Consider the following 25,797-nt stretch of genomic DNA (forward strand, 5'->3'; position numbering starts at 1 on the left):
GTTTGGGGCTGTAAGTTATTAGATATAGTCCCTCTGCTATCCAGAGATATAATAATTGGGTCTTCTGGGTGCCCCCAAGTTATAGTCTGCAGCTTACATTTTCTTTCTTAGTAAGAACCTGCAATGCTTTGTTAGAGAAAACACCCAGGGACTCCAGCTCATTTCTAAAACAGGACTAGAGTCTCATACATCTTGACGAGAGCAGCTGGGGAAGCATTTTTTTTTGGTTATCTTTTTTTTTTCCCTGATACGGCCTTATGATGCCTTGTCCCTGAAAAAAAAATCAATTTTCTATACTCAGGGTCACATTATATGGCTGCTGTGGTCCCTTCTGACTCTCAAATCCTGTGATTCAGTGACTCATCCCTTCTTTATCATTGTCTTTGCTGTATAAAAATAGTCATTCCCAATCCTTCAGAGATGGTCAAGAGAGGCCTTTTTGTGTTTACATAGGTAAGACCACACTCATCTGCCCTTAGCCCAGTCTCTGTTTCTACTGTAGGGAGACTAGCCAAGCAGGTCTGGCTGATGAGTTCCCAGATTCAGTACTTCTATTTACAGGGCTATCACCTCTGGGTAGAAAGCCTTTGCAGAAGCCAGGGGCAATGGAGCTACAAATGTAGCTTCAAGGAATGACAAAAGTGTCTCTGGATTAGCCAGCCCTGTGATATAAGGGATAACCAGCCTTGTACCAAAGAATAGTGCACAGCTGGTTCTGTGGTCCAATTGGAGAGTTTTGCTCTATATTCCTAAAGTAAAGAGAGAGAAGGGGGTGGTGGCAGCTGATAGATAGTATCAGTCTCAGTGTTATCTCTAGCACTGAATGCTATAACCAGGATAGCTTGGGATAGAGAGTTCTTTTGTTTGTACTTAGAGTTCTGTGCATCTTGCTTGAGTGTCAGGTATATTAAGCACTGCTGTTTTACTGTCATTCAAAAGCTAATTTTCAAATGTACTATTATTTGTCACTTCATTTTCTAATGGAAACAGCAGTCCTAGCACTGTTTAGTTTAATTGGTGGTAAAATTATCATGGAACCATAGAATTTTAGAACTGTAAGAAACCTTAGATATCATCTTATTCAATAACCCTTAGTAAATATATGAAGAAATTAAGGCTTAAAGATGTCATAAGGCTGCCCCAAAGTCACAAAGCTAGTAGATGGGGAAGCCAGATTTAAGCCTCTATCTCCTAACTTCAAAGAAGCATTCTTTCCACTAAATCATGAATAGCTTACTAGCTGACCAAGCATTTAAAATGTATATGTACAAGATGTAGTCTTGGCCTTCTGATAACAGTTGGAGAATCAAAACATACACATGTAAAACAGAAAATTGTAAGACAACTTGGAAGTAAGTTCATGTTGCTATAGTATGGCCTCTACTTGGGCAGAAAGCAGGATACTATGGACTGAGTGGTCAGCATAGAAGACCTGAGTTCATATGACCCAGGCTTTCAAATATCAACTTCACTATTTCCTAGGTATGAGGTCTTAGGTATGAGGTTGTTTGATCTTGGTAAGCTGCAGCTTTTTCATATAAAAAGTGAGCATGATAATATTTCCACTACTTAACCCACAGGGCTGTTGGTAGAAAAAATGCTTTGTAAAGTGCTATATAACTACAAATTGTTATATACGTCTTGAGGGAATTCAGGGTAAGAGAAATGACACCAGCAATTGAGTTAGTTGGGGAAGACTTTTTGGAGGAAGTGACATTATCTTGGCTTTTAAGGTCTGATAAGAGAAAGATAATCCAAGTCAGACACAAAGATGACCTAAGAACATATGGTAGATGATAATTCGATTAAGTATTTATTGATAGAGGCCAGCTTCAGAATCAGGAAAACCTTTCTTCAAGCCCACCTCTGATACCTACAGGCTAAGTGACCCTGGGTTATTCTCAAGTGCTCAGTGGCCTGGACAATTCCTTAAGACACTAACAAAGGACAGTTTCTGATCTGTTATCAGTGAAGTGAATTCTGACCTTAGGTAAAACTTATATGCAACTTGGGTACTTCCTGAATCAATGGACTCAGTGGTGGTCTGAAACAACAAAACAAGGCTGATACTGGACCTACATGCTGAGTATACAAAGATAAAGAACAACAGCAGCACAATCCCTGCCTTCAGGGAACACACTGATTGGATGTGGGAAACGGTGCATACACACAAATAAGCTATAAGGCAGGATGAATTAAGGACAAAATACACTAGGAAAATGGGGCATGGTATAGATCATTTTTGCTTGGACGGAGGGGTAGATCAAGAGAGGTTTCAGGGAGAAAGTGGCATCTAAGATCACGGCTGCAAGACAAAAAATTTCAACAAACTGGAATGAAGAAGGAGCAAATTCCAGGCAAAGATGTGCAGCCTGTTGGAATGTACAAGAGCAGGACAGATCAGAATGAAACTAAAGAACATTGTCACTATGGGCTCTGGTGCTACATTGTTAACAGAAAATGAAAAACCTAAGTAAAAAAATGCAATAAATTAGTGTAGATTTGATTCTCACCATAAACATATGTAGCTGCTGTGCAAAACAGCATCAGCTCCCTGGGCTTTCAAACCTAATGCAGGCTTAATGGAAAAATAATTGTAAGGTATATTTCCAGTATTCCTTAGTCTAAATAATGAGTACTTGTTATGTTTTCTGTTATGGAACTCAAAATAGCAAGAAACAACCGAATTCCACAGCACAGTAAAGGGTAGTGTTTGGCATACAGACATTATTACTGTTACATCTGGAGCACTTGAAACACTTAAGTAAAATACAAATTTTTATTGAACTAATTTTTATTATTATTTACAGAGATCAGGGTGCTGCACAAAACAATACTGTTAGGTTCCTTGCCCAGCAGCCTACTATTTTATTAAGTCAGCTACAGAACTTAATAGAAAGGATATATGTTATGTGTTGTTTGGCTACCAAGGTGTTGAAAGTATTTCACAAATGTTTACATATACACCAATTGACCACCAACACACTTGTCAGTGGGCTAATAAGAGTCCTTGGAATACTCTTCTCTCAGCATCTTTTTTGAAAGTGGAGTTGAGTTGCATCTTGTCTGCATGGTCTCTGTTTCTTTCTTTGGGATATAAATCACTCATCTTCTCAATGCATTTTCATATTCTATGTGTTGTCAGTCCATAGTATAGTCTAGTCAGTTATTTCAGCTATCAATGATAGAAAACACTGGCCATGATCAATTTACACAGTCTAAATTAGACTGTGGCCCTGGAGTCAGAAGGACCTGAGTTCAAACCTGGCCTCAGAAACTTACTAGCTGTGTGACCCTGGGCATGTCATTTTACCCTGTTTGCCTCCATTCCTCATGTGTAAAATGAGCTGGAGAAGGAAATGGCAAACCACTCCAGTATTCTTGTCAAGAAAACTCCAAAATGGTTCACAAAGAGTCAGATGCAACTGAAATGACTCAACAATAACTACAAACAGAGATCACATTGGGTTTGGAGAGAGTAAGTTGTTCAAAAGACTATTTTAAAATAGTGTATTTGTGGAACTATGATGTGCTGCCCTTTATAGGAAAAACAACAACACCACCAATAAGTAACTGCCATTCTCTGACAATGTAAAAAATGGACTTTTAACCTCAATTGCCCACCATGACTTAGAAAATTATTACCTCCTTTGTCACCTCAAATATTATAAAACACTGTTCTAAGGCTGAGAGATATAGTGGGTTCATTTTTTATTTCACCCCAGAATATATATTTATGCGTCAACTTTGAACATCATTGTAGTTTTTTGTGTGTCTGGCAATCTGCACCAATTGACAAGATGTCCAATAATTTCAGTCATGTACAACTCTTTGTGATACCTTTTGGGGTTTTCTTGGAAATGATACTCTAGAGGTTTGCCATTTCCTTCTCCAGCTCATTTTCCAAATGAGGAAACTGAAGCAAACAGGGTTAAGTGACTTGTCCAAGATCACACAGCTGGTATGTGTCTGAGGCTGGATTTAAACTCAGGTCTTCCTGACTCTAGGCCCAGCTCTCTATCTACTGCACCACCTATATACCCCATTAAGGGCACAGGTTATAATCTACTGTACCCATATGAAAGAAGTCATGAAATTTTGGGTTGATGAGGCTGGTGAGATCTTAGGGCCATCTCCCACAACCCTTTTGTGTTACAGATGAGGAAACTGAGGGCTAGGCAGAGAACTTACCAAAGTTATACAGTCAGTAGCAGATGAGAACCAAGGAATAAATACATTTTTTAAAGTCCTCTGTTTTCAACAGACTCAGAGTCTAATATCTGACTCTGACTTATTTTGAAAAGGATTACAATTTTTAAACCATAAATGTCATTTTCCCCCATCCATCTCCTCATTAAAAGCATTTTATTTCATTAAAATCCCACTGATTCTTCATTGTAAGGTGGCAATGACCTTGACTGTTTGGAAGCTATTCTAATATTGCTAAGCTCTGAACGTATGTATCAAACTTTTAAGTCTTCAAGCTTTGGCCTAGAGATGGACTATATGTCTGTCATTCTATGACTAAAACAACTAAATTTGGAGAGACTCATAATAATAATTGACATTTATTTGGTACTTTCAAATTTCCCATGTCCTTTCCATACTTTTTCATTTGACCTTTGAGAAAATCTTTTGAGTTAGATATTATAGGTATCATTTCACCCATTTTACAGATGAGGAAACTGAGGCTCAAAAAGATGACCATACTTCTTATGTGTGGTCACATATCTAGTAAGAAGGTACCTAGGTAGCTCAGTGGATAGAGATCTGGGCCTAGAGTCGGGAAGACCTGAATTGAAATCCAGCCTCAAACACTTACTTTGTGCAATCCCAGGCAAGTCATTTAACCTGTTTGCCTCAATTTCTTCATCTATAAAATGAGCTGGAGAAGGAAATGGTAAATCACACCAGTATCTTTGCCAAGAAAACTCCAGATGGGCTCACAAAGAATATGACATGACTGAACAACTATCTAGCAATCATCAGAAGCAAAGGTTGAACCCAGGCTTTTCTAATTCCTAGTCTAGTACCTCATGTTCACTAGGTTATGCTATGTTGCCTCTCCTCATAAGAAAAAAAAATGGCCACCAGATAAAGAGTTTTGCTGCACCCACAACTTCTCATGAAGACTGTTTGGTAAGGTATAGAATGTTAAGGTGGGGATTGGGCAGTGGAAAGCCCTGGGCTTGGAGTCAAATCTGACCTCAGACACTAACCACAGAACCATAGGCAAGTCTTTTAACTTTTCTCAGCTGCAATTTCCTCATTTGTAAAATGGAAGGATTGGACTTGGCTTCTGAGAATCCTTCTGGCGCCAAATCTGTAATTCTATGGTCTGAAGGGGCATTTACCAGTACCAGTAAAATCATGGATTCTGGAATTAAGTGAGGTAACGCTATTTCGGTTGCCTTTTCCATATGTAAATTGACCCAAATCTCTTCTGTGGAAGTGCTTGCTTCTCTTTGCTTCCTAAAGTACAGCCCCAAAATATTAGGGAAAGGGACAAAAAAGTCAAAATGAACACTTAGAAATACAAGTTTTCCCTGGTCTCCTAAATTTTCTTTTAATGTATGACCATATTTTCATTTCAATCACCACAATGTTATTTATTTTGGTAAATCCATTATATGGTGACTCTTGCTTCAACCTATACTTTTACCAGTTGCTTCTTCTGATACCATCCATTTAGCAGTTGGCTTTGCATATCTCTGACCATTCCCCACGTTTGACAAGCTGAATTCTAAAATTAGAAACAGCTGCATGAATCATGATACCACGGATGAATAAGAATGATACCTAGCTCTCTCAGATGAGAGAACAGAAGCGAGGTTGTGGGGTGGGGTTGGGGAGGAGCATAATAAACCAGGGATGAAAAGATTTGTTAAGTGAAAACTTTCAAGTGTGGCTAAGAGATCTTTCTATTGTTCTAGATACAAGGCCTTCTACAGAAACCTGTCCTTGCTTCTAACTTCCTCTTAGAATTGTGTTAGTATTGAATATGACTTGGGAGAAGCACGCAGCTTTATATTTGAATTCGTTTTCCAGTGAGGCCAAAAGGGAAAAGTATCAGCAGCTGCAAATGTTAGACAAGAGATCTCATGTGTCAGAAATGAGCCGATCCCATTTCAACATTCCCACATTGCCATGAAGAGATTCTCTGGTCTTATAAATCATCTTTGGCAGAAGGGTGTAAACTGAAGTAAGCAGAAATAAACTCTTGCTCATCTTTTATCAGCACTTAATTTCTGGATCTGGACTTGACTTCTCAAATTTCATAAAATAAAGTTTAAAGATTAGGTCTAAGACTTGTTTCTTATCAATTTGGCTTCAAAGAGATATTAATCTATCCAGTAGGAAGGAACAGATGTAGCAGATTGAACATCACGTAGAATCTCAACATTTACATTGGACCAGAATTTTATTGCTGATTTTTAAATTGTTTTGGGTGTATTCTAACAGAGGTTTATGCATCCAGGGGGAAAAAAAACGTTCAAACTGAATGATCTTTTGGGAAAATGCAAATGATCCAAGGGAGTGTCCTGGGTATTCTCTGTTTTCTCAAGCATGATAGATGGTACGCCTGGAGCTGCAGATGAGTCTAGGTCAATTATGCCCTTTGGGACCACGAAGGCACCTGCCCCAGTAAGCAGGAATATATGCCTTCATGTTTTGATCCAATAATTGAATTAATTTACCTTTTTTACATCTAATTCACATGCCTTCCTAATCCCCGATGACATAGAATTTTAGAACTTTATTGATTCTTTGCTAAACATATTCATTGGACAGTAATATGATTTTTTTTTAATTTGAGAATTCTCCAACCAATAATCAACTAGATTCCTTTATGCTGAGGAGTATCTTTTAAATTTTGGGATCATGTTTGGGGTTTTTTTCTATACAAAGCATACTACTTAAATATTATGTTTTACAAATGAGGATGTTTTAATATGTCTCCATCTCCTTGGTTTGGTCATTACTTAAAACTTGTGTTTAATAATCATATTTAGTATATTAGCATCAAAATACTATTAATCATTCACAGATGAATCTAGATAAGAATTCTAGCTCTTACATAATAATAGCAGAGGCAAGGCTAATATTGTTCCAATTATTCAAATCAGCTGGCACTTTGCCAATGATTTCCCCAAGTGTTAAAGATAAGTCCAAGAGATATCTTGACTGAGTTGACCCCTTGAGGTGTTTGTTCCCATAATATAGCAGGATTTTAAATAATCACTGATAAAATGCTTTGTAGGGCAGCCAGGGTGTTATTATGACACTAATAACTGGGCATGTGTGCAATCTTTATTCCTTCTGAAATCATTTGTTTGCTGTCATTAAGAGGAGGTTTACATGTTATCCCAGCTTCTATTAACAGCCCACATTTCACAGTGTCTTGGAATAGACACTCAATAAATATTTATTGAATTGAATTATCAGCTATAATATGGCCAAGCCTTTCTAGTAAATGCCTCCATATGAATTTAAAACAGGTATTGCTTATTGTTGAGTTCCTCACTATTTCAAGGGATGGCAGAGAACACAAAAAGGTAAAAGTTTTCCTTGCTGTGTTGGTAAAATTTTCAGTGATTTTTTTTTATTCTGGGAAATATTTGTCAGGTTGATATAGTTTATATTAGAACAACAGGTTACTTAAATGTGGAATCAAAAAAGTGAACTTTTTTCATTCCATGGCCAAGTATTCTCAGTTGTCACACAAAAAAACTTTGCTTTCGTTGTATACAACAATGATTTATTTTAGATTTTGTGTTTAATGATCTACAAATAGCAAGTCTCTTCCAGAAAATATATGAAGAATATAATTGGTTAAATTGTTGAGAGCAAGAATTAAATGTTCTTCAAGTCCCTATTGGTTCTTTTTTTTCCACTATACCATTTATGTCCTCATTTTCAATTATCCATTTACCATCTTTGTACCTACAAATCTTGGTGAAATTAGAAAACATTGCCCATAGTAGCTTATGTGAGAGCTGATCTAAGTTGAAAAATAAGGAAAGAATCAGAGTAAATGTTATAATACATGGATATAATTACACAGGATTTCCAAAAAATCTTAATAGAGGTTTAAGATGATAAAATTAAACCACACTCCATATTCAAACCATTGAGTATATGATAGCGTCGTAAAAAATGAAAGGATTTAGAGTACAGGTAGTTCCTGATTGGTGTGGAAAATGGTCCTATTATTCAAATGTATATTTTTCAAAGTTGTAATCATGTAAAATATTGTGATTGGTTCCAGTCCAATGGAAATATGTAGTGCAAATTTAAAAAATGTGGCCACTTTATACAATTCATTATTCATACTAATCAGGACCTAGCTATCGATTCTTTAGAGAACTTGAGTAATAAGAATTCATTTGAGGGCATCCATAGTCAAAGGAGCTGTGGAAGCAGAAGACCTGGATTTTAATTCCCTTCAGCTACTTATAAATTTAATTCAAATGCTGCCTTCCTATACTTAGTAGCTGTGTGCAAAGCAATCAATAAATACACATTCATTGGGTGCCTATTACATGCCAGGGGCTATGCTAAATGCTGGGAATATGAAATAAGGCAAAAAGACAATTCCTACCCTCAAGGAGCTTACAGTCTAATGGCAGCAGTAATATGCAAACAAATATATACAAAGCAAGATGTGTACAGGATAAATAGGAAATAATTAAGAGAAGGAAGGTAGTGGAATTAAGAGGGATTAGGAAAGGCTTCCTATTCAAGGTGGGGTTTTAATTGGGATTTTTAGGAAGTCAGTAATCAGAATGGAGGAGGGAAAAAATTCACGTATGGGGCACAGCCAGAGAGAATACCTGGAGCCAAAAGATAGCTTCTTGTTGGCCAGGAGGCCAGTGTCACTGGATCAAAGAGTACCTGTCAGGGAGTAAGGTGTAAGAAAACTGGAAAGGTAGAAGGGAGCCAGATTATAAAGAACTTTGAAAGACAAACAGAGCATTTTGTATTTGCTTCTGGAGGTGATATGAGGCTAGTTGAGTTTATTGAGTGGAGTGGGGTTGGGGATGCCATGATTGGACCTGCGTTTTAGGAAAATCACTATAGTGACTAAATGGAAGACAGATTGGAGTGGGGATAGACTTGAGTCAGGCTGACCCACTAGGATGCTATTGCCATAGTCCAGGTGTGAGGAGATGAGGGTCTACATGAGAATGGTAGCAATGGAAGAAGAGAGAAGGGGATGCATTTGAAAGATATAGCAAAGGTCAAATGGACAGGTCTTGGAAACAGCTTGAATATGGGGGATGAGAGGTAGTGAAGAATCCAGGATGACTCCTAGATTGCTAGCCCAAGGAGACTGGGAGAGCTGTGTTGCCCTCTACAGTAATAGAGAACGTAGGAATGTGAAAGGTTTAGGGAAGACAATGAGTTCTGTTTTCGAAATTTTGGGTTTAAGGTGTCTATTGGGCATCCAGTTTGAGATGTTTGAAAGGCAGTTGGAGATGTAAAATTAGAGGTTGCAGAGAGATTGGTGCAGGAAAGGTAGATTTGATAATCATCAGCCTAAAGATGATAATTAAATCCATGGGAATTGATGAGATCACCAAGTGAATAGAATGGAATGGAATGGAATGGAATGGAATGGAATGGAATGGAATGGAATGGAATGGAATGGAATGGAATGGAATGGAATGGAATGGAATGGAATGGAATGGAATGGAATGGAATGGAATGGAATAGAAGAATGGAATGGAATGAAAGGGAACAAAATGGAATAGAACTGAACAGAACTGAACAGAACAGAACAGGACAGGACAGGACAGGACATTACAAGACAGGATGGGACGGGACGGGACGGGACAGGATAGGATAGGATAAGATAGGATAGAACAGAAAAATAATAGGGCCCAGGACAGAACCACAAAGAACATCTATGATTAGAAGGCATGATCTAGAGGAGGATCCAGCAAAGGAGATAGTGAATGAGGGGTCACACAGGAGAGAATGTTATCTCTAAAACCTAGAGAGAAGAGGGTTTCAAGGAGAGAGTGATTAGCAGGGTCAAGGGCTGCAGAAAAATTAAGGAGAATGGGGATCCAGAAAAGGCTTACATTTTTGGCAACTAAAAGATCATTAGTAACTTTGCAGAGAGGCAGTTTCTGTGTAATGATAAAGTCAGAAAACAATTTGTAAGGGGTTAAGGAGAGGAAGAGGAGAGAAGGTAAAGATACATATTGTAGACAACCTTTTTGAGGAGTTTAGCTATAAAGTACAGAGGAATAGAGGATAATATCAGGAATGGAAAGATCAAGTGAGTGTTTGGTGTTTTTTACAGGATAGGGGAGACAAGGGCATGTTTGTAGGCAGTAGGAAATGAGCCAGTAGAAAGTGAGAGATTAAAAATCAGTGCAATAGTGAGTATGACAGAAGAGGCAATATGTTGGAAGAGATGGGATAGAACAGGATCACTTGAACAACCAATCCTAGTTTCAACTGATATAAAATTTATACCATCTAGTTCACACTCCTGTTGTGAAACTCAAAGATAATATATGTAAAGTGCTTTGTAAAATTTAAAGTGTCAGAAATGACAGCATCAGAAATTGTCTTACTAAAGAAGCCTAAGAAATTGAACCTAGAGTTCTTAAACTGGGGTCCAGGGACTTCAGAGGGCATGAGAACTTGAATGAAAAAAATAAATCACATCGTATTTTTCACTGACTTTGAGGGGGTTTTGGTAATAGTATGTATTTTATTTTATGTGTTTAAAAACATTCTTCAAAGGGATCCATGGGCTTCACCACAGGCTGTCAAAGGGGTCCATGACACATATAAAAAAGTTAACCATGAGAATAGAGGTTCTTTTCCATGCCATTACACCACATTTTCCATTTTTAGACTGGAGTTATTGATAGAGGGCTGCTCTTGGAATCAGGATGACCTGGTTTCAAGTTAACCCTCTGATATTGACCTTCTATGTGATTCTTGGTGAGTCTTACAATCATTCAGTGGTTTGGGAAACTCTTTAGGCCTGTAAGTTGCAGAAAATTACTAATCTCCATTGGTAGAGGAAGTTTCCTTACTATTAATGAAATTACAGGTCTAGACCAGGATTTGGCACACAACAACCTGGAAAACTAAGAATGATTTTTAATGTTTTAAAATAATATTTAATATTTATTCAATTAATCAATTTTAATTTAACTAACATTAAAATTTTTTTAAATCGTAATTTTAAATAATATTCAAAAATGTAAACACCACTAAGCTATAGCCATACAAAATAGGCAGCAATCTGGATCTGGACTAGGGACTTGAAGTTGCTAACATATTACATATATGGGTTATAAAAAAGAACGTGCATGTGTATATTTGTGTGTTTGAAGGTATACACATGAATATACCCAGTGAGTATATATGTGCACATATAATATACATGCATCTATAAATATGTATACATATGTGCACAGAAAGCGTGTGTACACGTGTATATTTGCATAAACACATATAATGTACAATAAAACATACATCTATAAATATATGTATACATATATATACACAAGCATACATATATAAATATTTGAGCAGGCCTATTTTCTCTATAACAGTGCTCTGAACATGTCAAACTATATAAAATTGGCACCTTGATATACTGAGATAATAAATTATTAAAGTAAGTATTAATATCATATAAAATGCACTTTCTCTTTCTTCAATTGCAGCATAGAGAATCATTCAAAGATATTAAAAAGAAATTTAACAATTTGAAATTTAACTATTCAAAGAAAACAGAAAAAGCTCGCAATTTGAAAACCCTTAAAAACCAAATTCAACAGGTGGATGTTTATGCTGAAAAAATCCAGGTATGTATTAAATTTCCTGCACTATATGATACTATCTCTGTTGCTTCTCATTTTTCAGTTCTAAAGTCCCAACTGACTACTGGCTTTGTTAATTGGAGAAACCTGACATGGCAGGGTTTCAGTAACTACTACTGTTTTCAGTGCCCTTGAACTCCTCACACAAGAGATATTTATGGTTATCTACCATGAATCTAATGCTTTAAAAAGAAAAAAAAAAGCAGAATTCTGGCTAACCTGGAAAAAAAATTCTTAAAAATACATATTTGTGATAATTAGGATTTAAAAAAGATAATAGTGAGTAATCTCTTCATTTTTTCTAGGTCATTACCTTGTTATTATAAATAGAAATATTTTCTTATATTACCATAACAATAAGTGCATTATTAATTTTTCTTTTGCTCAGACTCTAAAGAAAAAAATGGAGAATTTTGAGAACAAAATATCTAATTCTTTATTAAATTATCCAAACAATAAAGTAATGAGCCTCTTGGAATCGATAAAGGACTTGAAGAAACAAGTAGATGAATTTGGCAGAGTGGTGGAAGATTACAAGAAGAATTTGGATCTGACCGAGCATCTTCAGGAGATGATGGAAGAGGTACTAACTCAAGCCTAAACAAGGTTTCACAGCCCAGCACAAAGAAAGAATAATGAGAGGACCTGGTCTAATTGACCTGGAGTTGTTCATAACATTTGATTGGGAGGCTTAAATCAAAGCAAATAATTCTCTATTTCACTAATTCAGATTTGAGACATTGAAAAAATAAATGCAAGGGGTTGCAAATGGGTTGATAGAGATTTATAATTGCCTTGGAATTTGTTTTAAAAATAGAAACATGCATATATCTGAAAGGACTTAGATATTTATTAATATGTCCTTCCTGGCAGGAAGCATTATACAGGGACATTTTTGTTTTTAGCAATGGTAGTGAGATTTAGGCTACTTATATGGAAAGAGAAGATTGCTCTGTGATTTTTGTCAATTTAGGGAATCCTGCATATAGGACGCTGTTTATGATTTTCTACTACGTCACTTACATAGAGTCACATAACTAGTAAATGTTAGAAGGGAGATTTGAACCCAGATCTACCTGACTTCAAACCCAGTTGCCTCTCCGTAACACAATATATGCATGCATACATATACATATATATACACACATACATACATACAACCACAAGCATATATGTATACATGTGTGTATGTGTATATGCATAAAATAAATTATGAGTAAACATTTTCATAATATATAACTGGAAAACTATAATGTGAAAGCATCATGTACAATATGGTAGATTTATTATGAGTAATACATAGCATGTACATTTCTTGCCTTTAAAACAGTTAAATTCATCACTTAGACATTGCATTAAAGCTAATCATTCTTCTATATGTGAACCAAGTTGACAATTTTGTTGCTGCTATGTGACATTTATTTAAAGCCTAACTCCTAACAGGGTTGGGCTTTTCTTATCTCTCACCCTGCAAGAGGGCTTCTGTCCTGTGTCAGACACATTCCTTTCGTCATTGTTATTTATTTTTAGTGATAAACAGTTTCAATTCTCCTCTAGGCTCTGGAAATATGACTGGTATCTTTGCTGAATGATAGGTCAAAGTGTTCCTCCCTAAATAAGCTCCCTTCTGTTCATGGGTTAAATACTATCCCGACAAGTGGTTTTATCTGAATATATCACAATGTTATATTGGCAGTAGACTATCGTGTAACATAGAATATATTGGTTGGTTCTTTTTTTAAAATCTTTGGAGTCAATATTTGAGGCTTTTTTTTAAGTGCTGAATTCTAATTGTAAGTAAGTTTACTTTTGTTAGCAGAAAGTAATTCTCTCTCAAGGTATTGTAGAGAAGATTCAGAAAAATCTAAAGAACAGCCAGACCAGATCCTATATTTCTATAATCCCTTGTATCTTTGTTATCCAAATACAAAACAATGAGATCACTTTCTGCCATCTGTTTTATTATGATTTAGAAAATCCTCCCAAATGAGCAAAAGAATTCTTGGAAATGAAAAATAGGCCCTTCAGTGACTACCATCACGAACTTTACACAGATGGCTCCTTTTCAATCTCTTTACTCTTTCCCATTAACTTAGTGTCAATTTTGGTGCGAAGAAGCCAGTGCTACAGTTGTTAGAGTTGGGAAGTATTCCACAGAGTGCAAGACAAAGGAAGCCATAGATATTCTTCATAAGCAGTTCAATAAGTTTATCATGCCTACGGTGCCCCAGCAAGAAGAGAGGATTCAGGAGATCACTGCCCTGGCTAAACACTTATATGGTAAGAGCTCTTTGAAGGCCTCTGGTGATGTGCTATTGAACAAATCTGTACTGAGCCTAATCCTGTGAAAAAATGTGCATGCTTCAAGCCTTTGGGGCTCCTCACCACACTGACCTGCTCCAAGACTCAATATGAGTCCCAAATACAGCAAAACTAAACAGTGGGGATCAGAGAGAGGAAATCCTGCAAAAAGAAACTGGAAAATGTTAGCATTTACCTCTTTCTTTGTCTAACCTATTCTTCCCAGTTGCCTTCTCTTCACCCCATTCCATTGTTCATCTCTAAAACAACAAAATCAGAATAAAATAATAACCCTGGGCAGCAAAAAACATGGAAGCCAAGAAATTGAGACATCTTGAAGAACAAAGCCATGAAAAAAAAAGTAAAAAAATATAACTTTCATCTTTAAATACATCGAAAGTTAAGGAAAACGATGCTCTTGAATCTCTGTAAAATGTTTTGGCTTCATTATGGAGGAAAGAAAAACACCTTCTTGCCTCTTTTCCTTTTGAGAGGCAGCATGATGTCAGTTTGTAGAGAGCTGGCCATGAAACCAGAAAGATATAGGTTCAAGTTCCACCTGTGAAAGATGCCAGCAGTGTGACCCTGGGCAAGTAATTTAACTTGATATAGTCACTTCACTTGAACTAGGCAACTCTCAAACCCTATTAAGATGAAGAGAAAGGAAATACCAGCATTGGTAGAGTTTCTTCATCTGAGAGTTTCCTTCTGTTAATAACATCTCAGGTCCAGTTCCCATCTTTGTCTTATATTTTTTATGCACCGATCATTTAGCAAATATGTAATCTCTTTTTTCTTCCTCTTGACCAGAAAATATATACTACCTGTCAGACAGAAACCCTACCTTCTTACAGCCCCTTTAAACAATTCCCCTATCTGATAGTGGCTGGGCTTGAATAGTATGATGATAAAGAACCTGATGAATATGTTCTATGAATTTTCTGGTAAGAGACCAAGGATAGTATTCAGTGACCAAGCAAATCCAACTTGGGTGGGTAGAACATCAGGAGGCCACAGAATGCTAAATTTGATGACACAGTTTCTGCCAAGGGGAATGGGTAACCATGGTGACTCACAACATCCTTTGGTCAATATACACACATGTCCTTGTTGTTACATTACACCTCTGGTTTTTCTAGGTTCTCTAGAGGAATAGAAAGTAAAGCAAGAACACAAGTAACATAAGATAAAAAGGGAGACCAAGAAAAGGTCACCTTGGAAGACTGCTTGGATGGGAAACACTTTTTGCACTCTTCCCTTTGGGGGAAGTGGTGGAATTGACCATGGGTGTCTCTATCCAGTGAGGCTAGCTCAGGTTAAGACTTCTTGAGGTCCTGATGTCCCTTCTCTTTTTCCTACCTGAGGGAAGTGGGGAGAGAAGTGAGAAAAGAGCAGGGGGAATGAAAGGTCCAAAGATCTCTAGTACAAAGTGAGTCGTTGGTTTGGAGATACTGAGATTTGCTCTGCAGGGTTTTAGTTTAGGGGAAATGTCCCAGTTCCACTTGGCTTCCTATCTCTGTAAACCTAGGAAGCTTCAAATCAGAAATGATGAAAAAAATCTGTAAATTGTTTAGAGCCTTCTGGCAACATGTTGATTTTCAGGTTGGGAGAGTAGTGCCCCAACCACTTGAATTTGTTATAATCAAGTATCCAAAGGTTTCTCCACCCATCCTCTTACCACACTTTCAGTTCTTTCTTTCTTTCTTTTTTTTTTTTTTTAGTGAGGCAAGTGGGGTCAAGTGACTTGCCCAGGGTCACACAGCTAGTAAGTGTTAAGTGTCTGAAGCCGGATTTGAACTCAGGTACTCCTCACTCCAGGTCCGGTGCTCTATCTACTGCGCCACCTAGCTGCCCCCTTACCACACTTTCAATAGCAAAAGTACCGATTTAGGAAACAAGTAAAATTATACCTCAAATGGGGTCATGAAGAGTCTGAGACAACTGTCCAACCACAAAACATAGGGTTATGAGTGAGGTGAGGACTTCTAGAACTCAAAGATCTAGACACTGTCTTATTGAGGGGTGGCCCATAAATAGAGCCTTGAAAGGAGCTGGGGGACTTCCAGAGGTTGAAATGAGGAGAGAGAATATTCCAGATGTGAAGGACAGACAGTACAAAGGCAAGGAGACAAGATGGAGTACTGAGATTGGAGAACTGGAAATCCCGTCAAACTAGGTGCTTTCAAGCCACTCAGTCCTTTCCTTAGTAACATCCTGGATGCTACAGGTACTTTGCCAGGATAGCTGGCTGGCTATTGATCCCTGACATTCTAATGATACAATGGGATTCGGGGACTTTTTCTCTAAAAGATTTACTTTTAACATGTTTCCCTCTTTCCCTTCCCTTGCCAGGTTTGGAAGAAGGGCAGAAATATGCTGAGAAAATAATGACAAAACACCAAGAGGTTCTGGAATCTGTTACTGAACTGTGTGGCTCGCTAACGGAACTTGAACAGAAGCTAGAGGTAATTTCTTCTTGCCAGAATATGTCTTTTCAAGTAATTTTTAATAAAAATGTGTTGATCAAATGTCTGATACAAAGATGTGTTAATGAAAATTCTCAAGAGACAGAACAGGCACATTTGTTTCACAGCTTTCCAACATCATTATCTGGGTGTCTCCTATAATTAATTCTGTTTCTTTTCCATCATTGCAGAGGGGGGGAAATTACTTAGAATGAAGGCAAAATAAAATTGTAGTGGTTGTTCTGATTACCTTTTTCCTGTGCCATTTGATGAAGAATAAATGCTTACTGTGAAGACAAAAGCAACTGCTAATAGACTTTAGGTTATTTTTTATATATTTATCCATTACTGGATGATGGATATGCATTTTCTTCATAATCAAGGTCCCAGAGATAAAGCACATCTTCATTACATTTATAATCCATTGCATTTTCAGGAACTTTCAAGTCAAACATTACCATTCTTAATGGAATAAAAGTAATTGTAGGCGCTATTGAAAGAAAGCATATTTGACAGTATCTGGATGAAACTAATGCAACTGGTTGAAAATGAAAAATTCATTTGTTCATGAAAAGTTTCTTTGCTCCACTCTGCCAAACCAGATTTCTCTCTCACTATTCCACAGCTCATTCCCATTCCAAATAAATGTACTGCCTATTTTATGAGCCCTGCTTTTTCTGTTCCCAAGTCTTTGTTCATACTGAGCTCCATACCTCCATCCTCTTCCATTCACTTCTCTACTTTCTATCTATCTTCAGTGTCAAGTTTGAGTTTCATTTGCTACATGAAAGCTTCCTTACCTTCTCTGATCCCTACAGGACTCTTCCTTCTCTAGGTGGTACAGTGGATAGAATGCTGGGCTTGAAGTCAAGTAGATCTGAGTTCAAATTTGACCTCAAATATTTACTACTTGTAGGACTCTGGAAAAGTCACTTAACCTCTGTTTGCTTCAGTTTTCTCAACTGTAAAATAGGGATACTAGTAGCACCTATCCACAGTACTTCCTTCCCCAGGGCTATTTTGAAGATCATAATGGAATAGTATTTGTAAAGTACTTACCACAGTGTCTGGCAAATAGAGAGTACTAAAGAAATACTTGTTTCCTTTCTTCTTCCAAGACTTTCAAAAACTTCTAGTGCTTAACCATCTGTTTTTTATGTCTTTCGTGTCACTTCAACTAGATTTCAAACTCACTGAGGTAGGTGGAGTGTTCTCTCTTGCTATCCATAGTACCACCTGTCACAGCACTAGATGCATTAGTAAATACCTGGAAAGAGCTTGCAATATAGTTGAGGCAAGATATACATATATGAATACATGAAATATTAAAATAGCAACATAATCTAGTATGTGAATAAATGTCAAAAGGAACTATACAGAAAATAAATTATACAGCAGGTCAGAGGAGGGAAGATACTAACGCGGGAGGCCTAGGCTTTGCCATTGGTCAACTCTGATTTTGAGCAAATCATCTTACTTTCCCAAAATTAGGGGGATTAGACTAAATTCCTTTCATCCCAACTCTCTCTATCCATAGGTCATAGGAGCTGGAGCTGGATTCTTAATGATTCTGTGACAATGACCACTTTCCTTTATACCACCCATCTTCCCTCAAACCTTTGTCCTACTCCTCACTCCATAACTGTCTCAGAGCCCCATGGAGCCACATTAAATCATCGCCAAAATGCTTTTACCATCACTCTAAAGCGCCTCCTCCACTGGCAGACCACTATCCTGGCAGCCTTCTTCAGTGTACTCAATGTTATCTGCTTTCTCTTTTTAAATGTTCTCCCATTCATTTTGCTTTGGGCACTCATCTTCCTATTTTTTACTTAAGTTAAATACTTTGATCCCCTCCACCCCCACCCTGCCTCAAACACCTCAGTTCCTCTGAATAGTTTTCATCTACAATGCTTCTGTTCTTCAAAGAAATCTCCTGAGTTACTTCCTTTCCCCTGCCACCCCCCCCCACCATGGGTCTTTGAACTATCAACCTTTTTTTTTTTTTTTGCAGGGTAAGAGGGTTAAGTGACTTGCCCAGGGTCACACAGCTAGTAAGTGTCAAGTGTCTGAGGCTCGATTTGAACTCAGGTCCTCCTGAATCCAGGGCCTGTGCTTTATCCACTGTGCCACCTAGCTGCCCCCTGAACTATCAACCTTTAGTAAACATGTCTCACTCTCACAGGGAAACTGAATGGGGGTGGGGTGGGGGATAGGTGAGGAATAACTTAATTCCTCCTTGTAAAAACCCTAGCATCTATCAAATCATAGCTTAGGTACCATCTCCTATCTCAGGTCTTTCCCAGCCCTGCCTTTAGTTATTAGAATACTCTTCTTCTTCTTCTTTTTTTGGTGAGGCAATTGGGGTTAAGTAACTTGCCCAGGGTCACACAGCTAGTAAGTGTCAAGTGTCAGACTGGATTTGAACTCAGGTCCTCCTGAATCCAGGGCTGGTGCTCTATCCACTGCACCACCTAGCTGCCCCTAGAATACTCTTCTTGAAATTACTTTTTATTATATTTCATAAGCTTCATTTTTGTATTTTTGAAATATTTTTATAAGCTTTGTGTTTGTTTACTTATGCACTTATGTGTAATAGAATAGAATGCAGGCTGCAAGAGGACAGAGACCATTCTATTTTTGTCTTCCCATCACCTGTCACAGCACCTTACACATAATAGGTACTTAACAAAGGTTAGATTTAATTGAATAACGTTGTAAGCTACATAGGGGTAAAACAATCCTGTGCAACATATGTTTTGCTGCTAAAAGACAAAAAAAAATGACATGGATCATTTTTAAATGAGTATTTACTCCACTGTGGAAGAGACAGATATTCTTTTCTTGGCCTAGACTTTCACTAATAACCAATTTGTGTACAAGAGAGATGCTTTAAAGAGAAACGCAGTTTGGAATGATTTTAATGAGTTCTGCAACTCATTACCAAAAGAGCCAGCAAGACATGAACAGGGAATCAGCAAGGAAATTAGGAGTAAGGTAAAGACAAAAGCTAAGGCAGTGGAGAGTCGTTAAAGGCTTGATGTCTTTTTCCCCCCAAGTAAACTCATTATACATTACCAAAAGATATATGTGTGTTGTTACTTGAACAACTATCTCAGTATAAATATACTTTATTCTTCTCTTTCCCCAGAATTTTCTTCCTTTCTCCTATTCTTTTAATAAACCCCATTTCTCTATTCTGAGGCTTTATTTTCAGAAAGTAACTCTTAAATGAGGAGGTTGGAATATTAATTAAAGGTAGTAAAGGTATCCAAGGTCACTTTTTTTTTGGCAGGGCAATGAGGGTTAAGTGACTTGCCCAGGATCACACAACTAATAAGTGTCAAGTGTCTGAGACCAGATTTGAACTCAGGTCCTCCTGAATCCAGGGCCAGTGCTTTATCCACTATACCACCTAGCTGCCCCCAGGTTGCTTTTTCATACAACCATCTCCCCCTATTTTTCTACCTCTTTGCTTTTCCACCCTAACTTTTTTCTCTTTTTTTCTCCCTCTTTTGTTGTTTTTTACCCTACGTGTTAGAGAGCCTTATGAAATCTGATGAACAAAATTGTGTTCTTTAATAACATACTACTCTTCACTTAGAGGGTCCTATTATCAGAGAACCAATGTCATCTTCGAAATTAACCTCTAATTTTGCCTCTGAGATAATTTTCCATGCATATGTACTGGAAAATTAATATCACTTCCATATAAGAGTAGAAAAGATAGATTCGATGATGTAGCAAGAGAAATGATTCTAAATAGCATAAAGAAATATGTGAACAAATATAAATCTCATAGGAAAACATAGCTAAATGTAAGAATTTTTTCCTGTGGGAGAAAATCCAGTATAAAAATGTAAAAAAATAGTGTGTCAACAAATCTCTTTTTTTAAAAATCAATTGTTATATAGGCAGTTAGGTAGTAGTAGTATCCATTGATAGAATACTGGATATGGAGTCAGGAAGAATTGAGTTCTCAGATGCCAACTGTGTGATCCAGGGAAAGTCATTTTTACCTCTGTCTGCCTCAGCTTCTTCATCTGTAAAATGGGGATAATAATAGCACCTATATCCATGGGTTGTTGTGAGGATAAAATGAAATATCTGTGAAGTTCTTTGCAGCTACATGGCATAGTGGGTAGAGAATCAGGCCTGGAATCAGGAAGACCTGAGTTCAAATCTTGCCTCTGATACTATGTGACCCTAGGCAAGTTACTTAACGCTTTTTTGCCTCAGTTTCCTCCTCTGTAAAATCAGCTGGAGAAGGAAATGGCAAACTACTCTAATATCTTTGCCAAAAAACAAAAAGCAAAACAAAACAAAACCAACCCAAATGCCATCCCAAAGAGTCTGACACAAATGAAACTACTGAACAGTAAATGCAAACCTTAAAGCCCTATTATTCTATGCATTCCCCACTCCCCAATCCAGTTTCTATAAAGAGGTAATTGGCACAATGGAAAGAGCAGTGATTTTAGAGGACTGGAGTCCAAATCTTGTTTATGATGCTTATGATTGTATGACCTTATTCAAGTCACTTACCTTCCAAAGGCCTCAGTTTCACATTGGTAAAATGAGAAGGCTAGACCAGATGGCCTCAGAGATTCCTTCCAGCTATGTATCAGTGATATTAAGGAAGGTCTAATTAATACACGCAAGGGCTAATAACAAGCAAATCCATCACCTTTTATAAATAACAAAACCTCCAAAATTAGAGTAGAGTCGGGGTGATAGCCCATTCTTGAGTATGATGCTATAATTAGCTCTGTGCTTTTGGGTGTGAAGAGCTGCCTCCTTTCCAGTAGGTGTGAAACAAGGAGTTCACAGGCACTCTGGCCCCCAACCACCTTATCTCAAGCTAGCTTCCATTACCAGCAGGCTTCTTAGCATCTTGGAAGCTTTAAAAGGTTCCTGTTATCGTTATCAGGATTCTCTTTTACAATTAGAGGAAAAAAAAGTTGTCCTCCGTTGAAATGCACAGAGTTCCTATGAAAGGCCTCCTAGGTAATTCCTCCCCCCCCCCCCACAAAAACATGTGGTGACATTACCTAGCATGATTATGAGCCCATAAGGCTAATGGCTCATGCCAGGCCTATATTCGCCTAACTGTATTACAGAGAATAGAAAGGATATCTCCTGTTGCTATTATGTGATCTAAATAACAGAAAATAATACTCATTTTTACTGTGAAATTATGGTAAATAATATACCATTACAATAGCATAATGGACAGAGAGCTGGCACTGAAATCGGGAAGACCTGGGTTCAAGCCTGGCCTCTGAATCATGGGGGAGTCATTTAGCTTCTCAGTCCCCAAGCAATTCTGTAAGGCTGAGAGTTGTAGAAGAAATGCCAGTCTGTATTAATAGAAGGAGTTTCCACACTTGGAGTTCATTTTAGCAATAAAATTACAAGTCTGGGCAAAACAAATGAACAAAACCCAAAAGTACTAAATTTACGGCACCTTCTCAATTAATCTACCGAGTTTCACCAGACTGTTTTACGAAATACATATTTGCTAACCCAGAGATTGTATCTTAATCTCTGGGTTAGTAAATGTATATCATTCCTAATATATAAACTGCCCATTAACATAAAGACATTCACTTCCACCATTATCAAATGGTCATCTTACTTTTTTTCCATAAAAGAACTTTCCCTTTCACTGAAAACAACCAAGTTCTCTTCTAATCTCAAAGGAACTTTGCCCAATAGTTCAAATGCTTCCTAGCATCTCCATGGCACTAATAGACAGACCATCAGTCGTTCAGTGTAAAAGTGATGGAACACAATTACAGCTGTCAAGAGCTCTGCTTGACACCATTTCACGTATAAGCTCTGATGCAATTGGTACAAGACACTAAATCAGACAGACAGCAAAATGAAAGAGCGGTAGCAATAAGCTTCCCCTTTAAATAGCTCAATTATGTCTTTCCATCTCTTATTGTCACAATTATTTGCTGTATAGTTCAGATCCAAAGCTCCCCACCAAGCATTGTTTGGTCAGGGATGTGAGTTACATCAAGTAAAATCTTATCAAAGAACCTCTGTAATCAACTCTGTTGTATTTAAAGGGTGCTGATTTCTTAGCAAAACTGTTTGGGTCACAGGGAGCAAATCCCCAAAGCTATTAAAAGAATTCTCATTGTGGTTTCCCCCCCTTGAGGATACTGTTCCTCTCATTCTCCCTACAAATGATTATAGGCAGAAGAATTGGGTAATATGGTACATGAAAAGGCAACCTTGCTCCTAGGAATTAAAACTTATTGTCCCTGGGTGAGTTTTGAAGCTCACAGTAAGATGTTTAATCTCATTCATTTAATGAAATTATTATTTAATTAAAATGTTGAATGTCATTCATTATTCTAGGTTGAATATATACAAATTAGAAAACTATGTTGCTGGAAGGGTCTCACTTACCTAAGGCCATAGGGCTACTGTGGAATAAAAAATATCAGTATCCTGCATTTTTGGTACAAGTCTGAGACACTATTTATTAATTAAATTATTCTGATTCTAAGCATCTCTATCTACAGAGAGAACTCCAAAGGGGAGAGTTACCCCAGGCCTTTGAAAGTTTCTTTGCCCAAAACATTTTCAAGTTACAATTTATAGGATTTAAGGACAAAGACAAGTTCCATGGTAATCCAACAGAGTTCAGGTGAAAGTTCACTGAAAAGTTTTTCTTCTTTAAACCTAACTATGGTCAGTGAAAATATGCCAAACTTCTGGAGAATGATTTTCCTAAAAGATTCAATTCAATTAAGTCAAGTCAAATCAACAAGCATTTATTAAGACTAGATAACATACCAGACTCCATGCTGAGTGCTAGGGATACAGAGAGATGAAAACAATCTGTGTCCTTAAGGGGTAATATTCTAATGCAGGAGACAGCACACAAACAGCTATGTACATACCAGGCGTGTACAGACGATAGGTCATGGCCTTCATTAAATTAAGGCATTTCTGCCCCATGGTTACCATCCGAATCTATTTTCTATGAGCTTAGAGTTTTAAATTTTTCATCCAATTTTCTCTCAAAAAATGAGTAGGCCTTTGATTAGAACAATGTTTCGTTGTTGGAGAACGATTACTGATTAAAGACTGACAAGTATTTCTCATTCAGATTAGAACTCAATCATTAGAGCAAGGCATTATACTGACATTATTTTGTAATGTGTAGGTAGCCTAAAGGGGGAATGGAGGGGAGCTCAGTATACTTCCACACTACTTAATAGTAGAAGTGAGTTTGGAATCTAAGTCTTCTGACTCTCAAATTTGCCTTTCTTTTCTTTTTCTTTTTTCCCTTACAGCAACCAAGTTGCTATTGCTAAATCAAACAAATATTTTGCTTATATAGAATACTTAAAAAAAAAAAGACAGGGGCAGCTAATTGGTGCAGTGGATAAAGCACTGGCCCTGGATTCAGGAGGATTTGAGTTCAAATCTGGCCTCAGACACCCGACACATTACCAGCTGTGTGACCCTGGGCAAATCACTTAACCCTCATTGCCCCACAAAAAACAAAAAACAAAAAAACAAAAAAAAAACCCACACAAGATATTTTCTCTTTTCCATTTTATAATATTTACAATGACTTTGGAAATAAAGTTGAAAGGATTTGGGAGAAACAGTTCAATGGAGTACCTCTAAGTCTCCTGGATAGTAACAGCAACTCTAGGGTCAGAGTGGAGACAGGGTAAGTTTGGGTCTTGGAAGTGATTAACACTAGTGATCTCAGTGTACTACAAGATAATTGGAGGTTTCCCTTCAGTTAAAACTATAAGGAATTTGAATAGAGAGGAAGAGTTCCTCAATTAGAAATTCTGATAACCTTCAGTTTCTTTTCTTCAATCATCTTAGAGGTGACCTCAGGATTAGGGGAGAGATTCTTGGAACAACAGGTACACCATAGGCAAATTTGTGAAATTTGCGTTCTGCTCACTTTCAACATCTTTCTTTAACCTTCCTTGGTGGCAGCTAGCAAGGCACAGTAGATAGAGTGCTAGAAGTGGAGACAGGAAGACCTAAGTCCAAATTTGGCCTTAGATACATTATGTGACATTGAGCAAATCACTTTGACGCTGTTTGCTTTAGCTTCCTTAACTTTGAAAAAGGGATAATAACACATACCTTTTAGGGTTGTTGTGAGAATCAAATGATATAATATTTGTAAAGCGCTTAGCATAGTGCCTGGCACATGGTAGGTTCTATATAAATATGCTTATTACTCCCCTTCCTGCCAAGGGACTCAGGAACCCCAAATTACCCTCTGCATGTCCTGGACCCCCCATATATCTCATCCAAACCTTCCCTCTTCTGACAATGTCCAATGTTCAAACCTTTTTCTTATGACTTCTCATTCAAACTTATGTTTCTTGGGTCACATTTCCTTAGAGGCCTTTTGCCTAACTGATGGATATTGCCTGATCTCAGAGACAAATCTGTATTAAAATGCTTCCTTCCCAGGTGACATATATACATTTTTGCCCTTAGGTTCAGGAAGTAACTTTAATTGTGTGGGAGAGATAGGGTCATACATGAGGTATGGCTTAATTAAGTCATGCCACATGGGTGGTGGTCTATTTATTTGGCCATTCCTGCAGAGCTATTGTTTAATTCCCTGCTCAGTTAATCGATTAGGTAGGGAGTTTAAATAGCCTATCTGTCTATATGACTATAAAGAATAATTTTGTCAGTAAATCCTTCATCCAATACAGGAGAATAAATGAACCAATTTCAATGAAATATCTTTATGAAATGCTTCATGAAGAACCTGTTCAGATATGAAAAGACCATTAGGCACAGCTGTATGTCTTGGTTAATTCTCCATCAAATGGAGCACCTCCATTTTGTGTTATACATAATATATTAAATTATAAATCTTATACTCATGTTAATTTGAACTTTTTTAGAATACATACATAAAGTCAACTTCCATTAAAGTTTACATTGACAAACAAACATTCCAATCATTCTTTCAACATCTCTATGAAATCTGGTTAATGAGGAATTGACACTCAAGTAAAGAAATAACAGCACCTCTTCTAGAAATAGACGGACTAACGTTTTTGAGTTCTGAAAGAATAGTTGGATGCTGTTCCTTTGTCAATAATCTTTGAAAGATTTTGGAGAAACAAAGGATCTCAGTAGGAATTGACAAAAGGCAAAAG

The 25,797-nt window shown here is 37.3% G+C and overlaps 1 protein-coding gene across 1 annotated transcript in view; it reads left to right on the plus strand.

The window, feature by feature from the left end:
- Positions 1-25,797, plus strand: part of CCDC141 (coiled-coil domain containing 141) — a 254,579-nt gene that overhangs the window by 213,219 nt on the left and 15,563 nt on the right. The window contains exons 19-22 of the mRNA XM_043990782.1: positions 11,700-11,840; positions 12,244-12,438; positions 13,952-14,135; positions 16,509-16,621. Coding sequence (XP_043846717.1) covers positions 11,700-11,840; positions 12,244-12,438; positions 13,952-14,135; positions 16,509-16,621 — 633 coding nt within the window. The remainder of the gene's footprint in view (positions 1-11,699; positions 11,841-12,243; positions 12,439-13,951; positions 14,136-16,508; positions 16,622-25,797) is intronic.

Source organism: Dromiciops gliroides, chromosome 3 (genome assembly GCF_019393635.1).
Source record: "Dromiciops gliroides isolate mDroGli1 chromosome 3, mDroGli1.pri, whole genome shotgun sequence".
Classification (NCBI taxonomy): domain Eukaryota; kingdom Metazoa; phylum Chordata; class Mammalia; order Microbiotheria; family Microbiotheriidae; genus Dromiciops; species Dromiciops gliroides.